The following is a 13,676-nucleotide window of genomic DNA, read 5'->3' as shown; positions in this document are numbered from 1 at the left end:
ATTTTCTCTTTTTCTTGACCATTCTTTGTAAACCCTAGAGATGGTTGTGTATGAAAATCCCAGTAGATCAGCAGTTTCTGAAATACTCAGATAAGCTCGCCTGGCACCAACAACCACGTTTAAAGTCACTTAAATCACCTTTCATCCTCATTGTGATGCTCGGATTGAACTGCAGTAGATCGTCTTGATCATGTCTACATGCCTTAATGCATTGAGTTGCTGCCATGTGATTGGCTGATTAGAAATTTGCGTTAATGAGCCTAATAAAGTGGCCAGTGGGTGTATAGTGCATTTTTGATGGTTTAGTTTTAGGTCAAATACACTAAATGAAAATGAGAACTGATGCTTTGACAACAACCTTATAATCAATTGTTTGTTGTACTACCTCAAAACTATCATAAACCACAAATACTAACCTGTTTTTGGCTAGTTGTTAGTCTTGGCATGTCAATAATAACAAGTTTAAACACTGTAGGTTGATAGCTAGATGTATTTATTCATCCTGAGGGAAACATTCAGGTACAGTTTGCCTGATAATTGCATGATGTTACCATGATGTTAATGCAAATGTTTTGTTTAGCTGCTAAACGCTGTAGCATAAAAATAATTTAGGCGATGCAGTACATTAAAAAGCAGAGACGGGTATCGTACAAATGCTGAATAAGAGAGAAAGCCATTCATGACTGTGTGTTATTTGACTCATAACGCTGACAGTGAAATAATAGCTAACACTTTACTTGAAGGGGTGTTCATAAGACTGTCGTGAAACTTTTATAATGTGTATTTATACTCGTGTGATATTGCGTTTATACAACAGATTGACGGCATAATTGTGCATATAAAAACAAAATCAAACATGGAGAGTCTCAAAAATACTTTTGTAAGAGGAACTACTTTCTTCCATGTTGGATTCAAATCATAAGCTGACAGTTAAACAGCTGAGCAAGCATCTTTTAAACTTCAGATCTGTAGTGTCTGCTTTTTGCTGGCTGTATGTGGGCGGAGTAATACACAAAGGGTAAAGAGGCTGTACGGGTGCTGATATTAGTTAAATATATCACGGCTATCAGCCAATCAGATTCAAGAACCAGACAGAACTGTTGTGTGTATATATATATATATATATATATATATATATATATATATATATATATATATATATATATATATATATAGTAGTTAAAATATTTTGTTAACCTTTTATGTTATATGTGAAAGATATTTTAGATATTAGATTTAACTTAGTCTTGTCTAGTCTTGTTTTCATTGGGATATTGTTAAAATGTTATTTTTTAAATGGGATATACTTAATTTAACTCATATTTAACTCAATATTTTTATTCATTCAGTCTAGTGTTTGTTATCCGTGCTGTTTTCCTTTTGTAATTTTTATTCCAAAATGGCCACAGCATGACACTAGCGGCATCTAGTGGCCGTTTTCTAAATAGCAAGAGAGTGTCACCTCTTGGTGATTTTATGCTATTTGGTAGTATTTTATGGTCCAGGAACTAGGTATACTGTCCTTTACAAACAAAATGCCTCACACAGTGTTAACGTTACTGAAATAAATGAAAACGGAGCAACAGTACATTACCCTCACATACATGCAGGGGCTCATGTCTAATGCCACCAAAGCAACAATACAAAAAAGCATGCATGCTTTCACGTGCTTCCTGAACTGTGATTTGTTATCCGTACAGATCATAGATCAACCGTGATCCGTTACACCCCAACTGAGATTCATGTTTATGACAGATTTATGACAAGTGTTGGTAATGTCAAGTCATATCAGGTCATATCTGCATTTAAAATGTCACAAATGACGCTTAATGACAGTTGTTGTATGCATGCATATAATCTCAATTACACTGATTATAAAGAGTTAATGACAGTCTTATGAACCAAGTAAAATGTTACCAAATAATATCTTCAGATGTTTATAATAAACATATTTTAAATAACTTGCATATATATAATCACTCGCAGAGAGAAGCACTTTTTTTAAACAGACGACCACGAGTGACATTCAAGTACGTTAACAGACAAACAAGATGACATGACATCTCGGGGAAAAACATATTCTTTCACTAAAATGTGTTTCTGAAAGAAAACCTGCATGCATAAAACCAAAAATGCCGCATCCAAATGTTGTTAAATGAAAAAATTAAACATAAATATCCACCAGCATTCATTTGATGAACAATAGTCAAAAGTAAGACTCATATTCAGCCTCTGTTGTCATAAAAAAAACCCGGCTACTTGATAAATATCACAGTTAATGCTCTTTAACGGAAGTCTGAGATCGCATTTCAATCAAAAATACTGTTACACTTCAGATTCTGAGAAGTATGAGGTGAAAACCAAACATTAAAAAAGTCTGTTTAATTGTTATAAAGTCAAAAGCCATCAAATAAACGGATTAATAAACGCTTGGCAATGGCATACATTGTTAAACTCGCCACTCTGTGAAGACTAGACCTTCTTGACGTGATGTTATCATGTTCATTCTCCAGTGTGAATGTCCTGGTAAAGCTATATTTGGCTTTATAAAATCTTTGCAAATGATAGAGTGATGTTCTGTGGGTGTGTACAGTAATTCATAGTGTTCTCTGTAACAGCACCTGAGTCTTTCTGTCGAGTTGTGAAGCAGGCCTGACCATTTTTTTCCCACCGTCTGGACGTTTATATGTGCAGTGGAAGCTGTAATCGCTCTACTGTAAAGCCCAGCGCTGAGGACAGAAGCAGGAATCCGCCGACTGCTCACGCAAATTTCTTCTTGGTTGCAGTGAAACGCTCCATATACTGAGGAAAACGGAAAGAAAAGTGAGTTCTTATATGACTACGATTAAATAAAGTGAGAAATAAAATAGCTTTTGTGTGCACGGAATATACTGTGAAAAAAAAAATATATATATATTTATAATCATTAAAATAACTACATTGGCATTAAAAGCAGTGTTTCCCAACCCTGTCCCTGGAGGCACAGCAACAGTACATATTTTAAATGCCTCCCTTATCTGACCCATCCAAACTTCAAGTTTTGAAGTCTCTTCTTATGTTCTGATGAGTTGATTTAGGTGTGTTTGATTAGGGAGAGGCTAAACATGTGAAATATTGGTTTGCCTTCAGGAACAGAGTTGAAAAACACTGATTAAAAGAATCTAAGGGTGACCGTCTTTTCTTCTACTGCTCCAAAACTCTGCAACTCACTCCCCTGTAATATTAGGCATGCATAATCTTTAAAATAATTTAAATATCAGCTATTTATAGAGGTTTAGACATAAATTAGCTGATTAAATGTGTGCATGGAATATATAGTCATTTAAATAACTTTCTTGCTCTAGATTGGCATTAAAAGCATTGTTTCCAACCCTGTTCCTGGAGGCACACCAACAAGTATATATTTTGGACGTCTCCCTTAACTGAACTATTAACTTTAGAGTCTCTTCCTATGTTCTGAAGAGTTGATTCAGGTGTGTTTGATTGGGAAAAGGCTGAAAATGTGTACTGTTGGTGTGCCTTGAGGAACAGGGTTGGGAAACACTGATTAAAAGAATCTATGGGTGACCGACTTTTTCTTGTATTGCTCCAAAACTCCCTTCTCATAAACTTACCCCCCTGTAATATTAGGCATGCACAATCTTTTAAAGAATTTAAAGTATCCCTGAAAAGTCACCATTTTTAGACTACTTGTCAGGTGTGTATTTTTTATTGGTTTTATGTTTACATTGTTTCTGATTTGTTTTATTTTTTACGTATTTAATTTTTATCCTCTGCATAACTGTTTTTCTGCTCTCTTTTTTATTTTTTAAGTGTAAAGCACTTTGAGAATTACGTTTTAAAGGCACTATATGTAAACATAAAATATTATTATTATTTTAAGACTCTTAAATGGAAAAGGTTGACAATATTTTGAGAATGTGCATTAATAATTAAGTAATTAATTAATAATGCTTCTGATGGAAATCTCAGCTCATAAACAAATATAATTTGCCGGTAGCCTAGTGGTACTGCGCGCTGACATATAGCACCAGTGTGCTCGTGGCGACCCGTTTTCGATTCCCATCTCGAGGTCCTTTGCCGATCCTTTCCCCCTCTCTCTGCTCCCAATGCTTTCCTGTCTGAATTCTCTACTGTCCTATCAAAATAAAGGTGAAAAAACCCTAAAAAAAAAATAATTATAAAAAAAAATCTTTTTAATATGTTTTAACATTTGTTATTATTATACAATGTTCAAATATACCTACTTATAATTACGTTATATAGAAGTTATTATATAATTGTTATTATTAATACACATTTTTCTGCTATTCAAACATTCTGCAATAATAAATACTTTTATTTGACAGGGATACATTAAATTGATTTAAAATTACAGTAAAAACATTTCTAAAGTAACAAAAGATTATATATTTTTTAAAATTTATTCATCAGAGAATGCTCAACAAATATTTTTTTACCAGAATATTATGCGGTTTTGATAGAACTCAGAATCATTATTATTAATTTGGTAGGACAGTAATAATAATCACAAGATCTGAATATTGTGACAACTTTATCATCAGCTTCATCATCACAGAAATATTAATAATCAATTGTAAATTATAATAAAAAGACAACAATTCTCTCAAATAGTGAATATTTTGATCAAATAGATGTAGCCTCAGAGTGAGTTAAGCTGTGTGGGATTTGACTTTGTTTTATATATAAATACTTTTTTCAGCAAAGATCCAGTTTTGTTTCATATTAAAACAGTGGTATTCTCTATCTTGGAAAAGCATCTGCTATTCAAAGAGATTTAGACATAAATAGGAAAACATAAAACAAGCTGACTAAATGTGTGCATGGACTATAGTCTAAAAAACAAATAAAAACATAGAAATATATTTTTCTCATGTTTTCTTACAAAAGTCATAGTATTTAAGGGCTGTGATAAAAGCAACATATAAATATATGATCATTTGAAAAATCTATATTCTTAACAGATAATTGTTGATGGTTTTGGGGGAACAATGTAAATGGAAAATAACTGTTGCTTTATTTACAGTATGTATATCTGTAAATATATTTGATACCTGTCTGCCTATTATAGATAGTTATTTCCTTTAACACAGGCACAAACTCTTGTCAGTAGTTGGCTTTAGTCGTTGTGTTGAGGTTTTTTGGCTCAGATTCAGCTGATGTGAGAAACAACACCACTGGCTTTCATCACCTCTATTTTTCAACTCAGTGTGACACGACCTAAAAATCTATTAAAATGCAGGTTTCAAAAGGATGTTTTTTTTTCAAAGTGTTACCACTGATAAACTATTTTTGGTGCCCCAAAGAAAATTTGTCAACAGTTCTTAAAAAGAACCATTTCAATGACATGTCTGGCTCTTGAAAAGCTATGTAATTGTAAAGACACATAAAAATATGTAATTTTGTGATTATATGGAAGCTGTTTTTCAACTTAAACATAAACCTGTCTGGGGTACGTGTTTTGTAATTGGGTTTGACTTATTGTAAACCCTTATAATACTTAATAAAAATGCATCATGGTTTCCGCTACATTCATTATTTCGTGGCGGGCCGCCACACCAAAATTCATCCCACCACGGCTACTGTACAGCTTCTCATTCAAAACATTCAGTCATGTTTTTTTTTTAAATAGCGGGTTATAAATGCACCAAAACATATTTAAAAGGTAAGTGAATTATAAGTGTAACTTTTCTGTAACCGTAGTAGTGTGCTATTTGTTTAACCCTTAAAGGTTACATGCTGACTGACAGGTGTGTGATGCTTGAGGTCATCAAACATGACGTAGCTTTCAGTTAAGATGAACAAAGTTTCCATAATTATACTTTATTTATAGATAAAGGTCTATGGCTTTGCATATAATGACTTTATCTTGCTGGAGTTTATGGCTGTTTCACTTCAGGACGCATTAATGCCGCTCTGTAGGTCTATTGGAGACATTCACAAATATTCCTAGCAAATCTAATAAATGTTGGAGACATACTTGTTACAAAAATGCACTTAATCGCACTTCAGCAGCGTTTATTTGAGAGCGCACAAAAAAATGCACTTGAGCAGCGTATATTTGAGGGGGTTAGAGTAGTTTTGTGCATGAACAGAGGAAATCGATGCGCAAGCAAAGAGATTTGCATGCTCGTATTACATAAATGCGATCTCGACTTGTAATACTGTGCTCACGACATTTGTCATTGAAATAACGCCATAGGTAGTTGGTAGATCTGTGTAAAAAAGGCCTGCCGCCACAGCTGGAAAAAAATCCTAGAGGAAACACTGTATGTTATTGCTATATGTGAAACATGTTTCCACTGCAGTGTAGTATTGTTTTTAAAGTGGGTGGGAATATGGCAATAGCTGCGCCACCTCTACTGGAGTACCATGCAGTGGAAAAGTATCTTAAAGACCATTCTCCTCTGTAAAGAATCTTTTGTGGAGGTTCCATTGCCATTAATGTTCACATCAAATACATTTTTTGGTTTCGATGATGAATATTTTAGTCTTGAGATTACTAGTTCCGATTCATAATATATATTCGTTTGATATACTTAATTTGTCTCTTACTTCCACCGATGTGGATTAACAATTCTGATGACATCACTCTGCTCTTCAGCTTCTCATTATTGTCTTTATCTTCTCACCTCATAATTTTCTGTCCAATCAAATGCTACATAGAACCAGAAGCCCCACCCTCTCCTCTAAATAGACGCTAAAGTTAAATAGTGCACTATACAGAGTATAAATGATTCAGTATATCAGTGTAAATATGTCTTCTATTGATTAATGTTTCATAGAATAGTGTTTTTCACAAACCACTGCAGCACACAATGCATTTTCTTTTATATAAATGCACACTGTCTGCACTGGTCCATAAACATGACAACATGGATCAGAAAATATATAAAAGTGCACAGACCACAAAACCTATCTGACCCATTTAAATGCTACATTTTAAAGGATTATGAGGAGCTACAGTTAAACAGACTCAGCAGATATTAGGCTGATATAGATATTAGGCTGCACATTTTTAGCTCGATTGGTTTGGCAGATCGGTGATTTAGGCAAAAAAATATTGGTTATTTTAAAGAAGGCGGAGCTGCTCATCCTGTTTCAGTGGAAATTATGTCAACACTGGGTTATGTTGTGTGTTACAAGTTATTAGGGGACCTTTAAAGGTTCTTCATAGAACCATAAATGTCAATAAACTTACTTTATCGTATCCTTCCAGGTCACGCATCTTTTTGACCTCAAACAAATTGCCCTCGACAGACAGCAGGGACACCTGGGAGTCTGTGAGGATGGAGAGGGGGATAGAGGAGAGCTCCAGACAGTTCTCCTCTAGCCGCAAGACTTTCAGTCTGGGTGTGCGAGACACCTCTTGAGTCACGCTTGAAATCTGAAACAGAATGAACACAGCACAAAATGATCACCCTGACACTGCACAAAAGGGTTTTTCACACTGCTCTTAATCCAGGGTTATAATCGTTCTAAACACCGCTTTTAACCCCGGTTAAAGACATGTTTCACACCTGTAATTTTAAAGTTTGTTTGTTGCTGCTGGATGCTTGGCAACAGACAGCCAATCAGAAACTGAGCAGTGTAGCTCATGTTATTTCAGTAACATGAAATGTAAATAGCAGTCAGAGAGAAAAGTAAGGAAATATTAAAAGAGGGAAAAGCATGTAAACAAAAAAGAGTGATCGGGAAATAGTGACATGACAAATTTTTCAGCTTGTTTTTATTTATTTGTACTTCTGTATTTGTTTTCTTGTCCTGGCTTAAAACAACTAAAGAACTACATGACAACATTTTCATAACTCTTAAGATGATGTTGAAAAGCTATATAAAGAGGTTGCTTGATGTTCGTCCAATCAGCGACAGTAATGCGCAAATATATGAATAAGAAGTTTAACCCTGGGTTTACGAATGTACAGTGTGAAATACATGTAAATCAATACCCAGGATTATTCATTAACCCCAGTTATTACACAGCTGTCTGGGATACTCAATTCTGATTGGTCAGTAATGACATTCCATGCTATGTTATTCACAAATAACAATTGCTAAATAACGCAGACTCATCCGGGAACTTTGAATTAACTTGACTTTAAGTGAGTATATTCACTTCCATATACTTGTACCCAAATATATAAATATATAAGCTTCATTGAAATGTTTTTTGGTTTCTGATATCTTGTGACAGAATAATGTGCAGGTTATTGTATACTCCATCAACTTCACTCAGCCAGTTTAGTTTCTTTCAGGTTTGCGTTTAATTTAGGAATTGACTATTATAAACTATCATGGGTCAGAAAAATGTTTTGCGTTTAATTTTTACGTTTTGTGGCAACCATTCATTTAATAAGCTGGATAAAGTACATCCAGGATGGTTGTTGTCAGGTTTTATTCTGTGATAATAACCTCCTGGATGGACTTTATCTCTAGTGTACAGTACAAGCAGTTTAAAACAATTATCCAGGGTTAAGGATGACCCAGGGTTAACAATTTCAAGGGTGAAAAGCCCTAAAGTTTCCATAACACAATGACTGAAATCTCACCTGATTCTGATTGAGGTTGATTTCAATGGCTTGCAGTTCGGCCACCTCTGCAGGAACCACTCGGATCTGATTTTTGGAAAGATCCAGAACATCAAGCTGGCGAAGGGTGCCCAAGCCACTGGGAAACTCTTTAAACTGGTTGCCGGACAGGCTCAGTGTGCGCAAGGACTTGAGTTGACCAATTGAAGAAGGAAGCTGTTTTAGCTGGTTTCCATTTAAAATAAGGGTTTCCAGCTTCTTGAGCTTGCCAATGTCATTTGGTAGACTGGCTGTATACATAAAAAAAACAAACATTAATAATGTGCACATGGTATTTTTATTATTTAATATCATTTAAACACTGTTGTATTTCCCAGACATGGGTTGCGACTGGAAGGGCATCCGCTGCGTAAAAACTTGCTGGATAAGTTAGCGGTTCATTCCGCTGTGGTGACCCCGGATTAATGAAGGGACAAAGCTGACAAGAAAATGAACGAATGAATGAATGAATAAACACTGTTGTAATCTTGTTTTGTTTTTTTTGCAATTTTCTATTTTACCCCTAAAATATGTTTATACAGTTTGTAAAACTTTTAGCTATAATAGTTTTAGTTTAATTTTTAATTTTATTTTAGTACAGTTAAATGAAAATGAGAAGTATTTTCCCAATATATATTAATAATTACACTCACTGGCCACTTTATTAGGTACACCTTACAAATACTGGTTTGGACCCCTTTTGCCCTCAGAACTGCTTTAATCCTTCGTGGCATAGATTCAACAAGGTACTGAAAATATTCCTCAATGATTTTGGTCCATATTGACATGATAGCACCACGCAGTAGTCAACATCCCAACAATACTCATGTAGGCTGTGGCATTGACACGATGGTCAGTTGGTACTAAAGGGCACAAAGTGTGCCAAGACAGAACTGCCGCTCACTGGATATTTTCTCTTTTCTGGACAATTCTCTGTAAACCCTAGAGATGGTTGTGCGTGAAAACCCCAGTATATCAGCAGTTTCTGAAATACAGAGACCTGCCCATCTGGCACCGACAACCATGCCATGTTCAAAGTCACTTAAATCACCTTTTTTCCCCATTCTGATGCTCGGTTTGAACTGCAGCTGTTTGTCTTGATCATGTCTACATGCCTAAATGCATTGAGTTGCTACCATGTGATTGGCTAATTAGAAATTTGTGTTAACACAAAGTTAGACAGGTGTACCTAATAAAGTGGCCGGTGAGTGTTTATGAATACTTTAAAAGTTAACAAAAAATAATTTAGCAATAAAACAAGTTACTCAGAAAATGTAACATTCTTCAGTTCAGCAGGGAATCACTTCTTGACATAATGTAGTTTTAAATTTCATAATTATTTTAATTTTAGTTACTCTTATATTCTATTATTCTATTTTTATACCAATATATGTAATAACAATTAATTAAGATGAATGAGATATTAATATTTTTCTATAAAACGTAATAAAACTTAAAAAAGCCATCAACTACCCAAAATGGGTAATTCAAAATAGTAAATATTCAGTAGACAATTACTAATTTAACATGGAGTTATTATACAAAAAAAAAGAAAAAAAAGAAAAACAAGTGTGAAAAATACTGCAATAAAACATGTTTTGACTGCAAACACTTCAAAATCAATTAAAGAGAAAAATGTTTGGTTTATGTTTGTTATGCTTCTGTTTAGCTATGCAAGTCAAGACTTACTCAGTTTATTGCAGCTTATGGTAAAACTCTTGAGATGCTGGAAGCTTCCTATGAACGCTGGAAGCTCCTCGATCTTGTTGTTGGACAGATCGACTGTCCGCAGGTTTGCTGTGAGCTTCTGCAGGTCCTCTGGGAACTACATAAACAAACATGACTGAACTGTCTATAACCCACAAGGACGTTGCTGTTAAGTGCATCTGAGTGCTGAATCTGATTACCACAAGCCTACTAGTACCTCTGTCAAACCCTTTCCGGTCAGCTGAAAGACTCCAGTCTTCTGAGATGTTTCCAAATGAGCTTTGAGCGCACTGTTCCCCATTTACAGGACAAGGATGCTGCAGATCTGATGAATTTAATATTAGCAAATCTGAAGCAAAACAAACAATAAAAAAAAATTGTACATGGGTTAAAGATGGAAATGGGTTGAAAGATAAAGTAATAATTCTGTAATGTAGTTTTAAGATCATAAATGTACTGTTCAAATTAATTTTATATATAAAAAAAGACAATCATATATTTTACTAAGAGTTTCTAGAAATGTTTAATAGCAAAATATTCGTATAGGCCTATTCTATTTAAGAATTACAGTGTAACATGCAAAAACTGTCAAAAAAAAAATATATATATATACATTTTTTTTGTCTTTTTTTTAATCAAATGTTATTTAAAACATGACAGTAAACAATTGCAATCAATATCCTTTCTATGCAACTTAAAAACACTTTAGTAAATTTACTTTGATGCCAGAATTAGAGACCTTAGGGGTATTGCACAAAAGTAGAATCAAGAAAGCCAGGATAACAAAAAAAGCACAGCTTGACTTAGCCTAATTGGGTCCTCCTGGCTTAGTCTGTTGCACGTTTGCTGATCTAGTTCGAGAACAAGCTGCAATGTCAAGCCTGATGTTAATAGCCAGGATAAATGCACATTTGCAGAATTTGTTAACAGACGACATGATCAAACACAGAATCCATGATGTAAAAGTAGGTATAAAACCCGATCTAAGCCAATCAGTTAACGAGTTGAAAAACGCCTCTCTCGCCCACCAATCTGAGAACTGCCATTACTTTCAATCAGAGAATAAACAAAAACATTTGATTTGAGACGTATTAACTATTGCAGATCTATTTAATTTATATAGTCTTTATCTATGGGATCATTTATCATTTTCTTTCTAATTGAGTACATTTAATTAATTATATGATGTTTTATCATCAAAATAAATAAATAAACAAATAAATGTATATAAAGTTGAAGTCAGAATTATTAGCCCCCCTGTTTATTTTTTCCCCAATTTCTGTTTAACAGAGAGAACTGATTTATTTGATCTTTGCCATGATAAAAGAAAAGAATATTTAAATAGATATCACTAGGATTAATCTTAGCCTGGTTGTTAGCCTGCTCTGGAGTATAAATAAATCTCCATAGTAACTTAGTTTATTTTAATTTAGCCTGCTTTCATGCAACTGAGTGAAGGCTAAATTCAGCCAGGATAGCCTCACAATCCCAGCTTAATCCCTTTTCTTACTTTTGTGCATTACCCCTCATGTCTTTATCTCAGTCCAGTTATTGTATTAAGATTCTCAAATGAATGATGACTTTTAAAAAATTATTGTTTTGAACTTTTACACATATTCGACTTCTTAATAAAAACAGCATCTAAACACCGCTTAAACCAGTAAATACAAAAATATTAACGTTAGATTTAAGTACAGACTCGAAACTATTTAGCAACTCTATCTATTAAGGTAAAGTTGTTTTTATATTCGCACATTCGGACTTTCTCATTAATAATATCATTTCGAAAAGTATTATTTGAAAATTCTAAAAAGTGAAATAATGATAGCAGCCAATGACTATCAAAGTACAACATTGTTCAGTCAAATAAATTGTGCGAATGTTGTTTTCAAGTCATTTAAATGCGATTCCAGACCCAACATTCAAATCAGTGTGGTAAACAACCGTTAAATGAACAAATGAGCCTATGTAAAAGCAACTACATAATAGTCTATGTCATATTTTCAGCTGACTTACCATTAATAAATATGAAATAATGGTAAATAATGAAACCCGGATGGTAATAACGTAATCTCTCAGCAAAAACACGTTGCAAATGACAGCCTTTTACAGCAGAGATAAACAACTCTTCAGCACGAAGTCTAAATGGCAACAACGAGCTGACACGAATTTCTAACAGCTTAACTGAAAACAACAGTCGAAAGCTGTAAAATAATAGGTCTAATACAGCTTTATCACTTCAGAATCATACTTACCTTAGCCAGTTAGCTCGACTGGCTACCTTTAAGTCCACAGTTTGACAGGAAAAGTTCACACAATCCAGTTGGTTACAGAGCAATATAACCTCCACTCAACGTTTTAATAAAAGTATATAGCAAAACATGCAATATTATTGAATAGTGACCTAAGTTGATGATTATTAAACGTTGAGCTACGGAACTTTGTCCATCCCCAAGGAGGGCGTTTGTTTATGTGGATACAGTTGATTGAAGCGTCTCTGCGTTATTCTCCTCCTATCCGCTAGCTAGCGCTGGACGGCAATAGATAACGCAATCACCGTTGCAGATTCTGTATGTCGCCACGTAGTGGCTCGGTCTTGAAATGACCCCAGCGTTATTAGGTTTGCACCATTGGTTTGCACACAGTTGAAGTCAGAATTCTTAGCCCCCCTGTTTATTTTTCCTCAATTTCTGTTTAACGAAGAGAAGATTTTTTTTTCAGCACATTTCTAAACATAATAGTTTTAATAACTAATTTTTAATAACTTATTTATTTTATCTTTGCCATGATGACAGTACATAATATTTTACTATATATTTTTCAAGACACATCTGTACAGCTTAAGTGACATTTAAAGGCTTAACTAGGTTCATTAGCAGGTTAGGGTTATTAGGCGAGTTATTGTATAATGATAGTTTGTTCCGTAGACTATTAAAAAAAATCGTCTAAAGGGGCTAATCATTTTAACCTTAAAAGGGCTTTTAAAATATTTAAAATGCTTTTATTCTAGCCAAAATAAAACAAATAAGACTTTCTCCAGAAGAAAAAATATTATCAGACATACTGTGAAAAATTTCTTGCTCAGAACATAATTTGGGAAATATTTAAAAAAGAAATTCAATAAAAATTCGAAGGGGAGCTAATAATTTTCACTTTAACTGTATATATATATATGTCGTTAAGTATATGTATGTATATATATATATATATATATATATATATATATATATATATATATATATATATATATATATATATATATATATATATATACATACATACATACAATTTATATATATATATATATATATATATATATATATATATATATATATATATACTTAACGACATATAATAATATATACACTTCCAATCACATTT

General features: G+C 33.7%; 1 protein-coding gene across 2 annotated transcripts; it reads right to left on the bottom strand.

Moving 5' to 3' along the window:
- Window positions 1-1,472: 1,472 nt before the first annotated feature.
- lrrc57 (leucine rich repeat containing 57) lies at window positions 1,473-12,773 on the bottom strand. Of its 2 annotated transcripts, none has more exons than XM_073927196.1 (6): window positions 11,324-12,773; window positions 10,513-11,278; window positions 10,278-10,413; window positions 8,571-8,839; window positions 7,223-7,408; window positions 1,473-2,802 (listed from the first exon to the last, which is right to left on the bottom strand). In XM_073927196.1, the coding sequence occupies exons 2-6, from the start codon at window positions 10,594-10,596 to the stop codon at window positions 2,761-2,763; spliced, it is 717 nt and encodes a 238-aa protein (XP_073783297.1). In that variant the 5' UTR covers window positions 10,597-11,278; window positions 11,324-12,773; the 3' UTR covers window positions 1,473-2,760.
- Window positions 12,774-13,676: the final 903 nt, after the last annotated feature.

The sequence above is a fragment of the Danio rerio genome, chromosome 17 (assembly GCF_049306965.1).
Source record: "Danio rerio strain Tuebingen ecotype United States chromosome 17, GRCz12tu, whole genome shotgun sequence".
In the NCBI taxonomy this organism is placed as follows: Eukaryota; Metazoa; Chordata; class Actinopteri; order Cypriniformes; family Danionidae; genus Danio; species Danio rerio.
The sequence above is the reverse complement of the archived record's forward strand: the minus strand, read 5'-3'. Positions and strand labels throughout refer to the sequence as shown.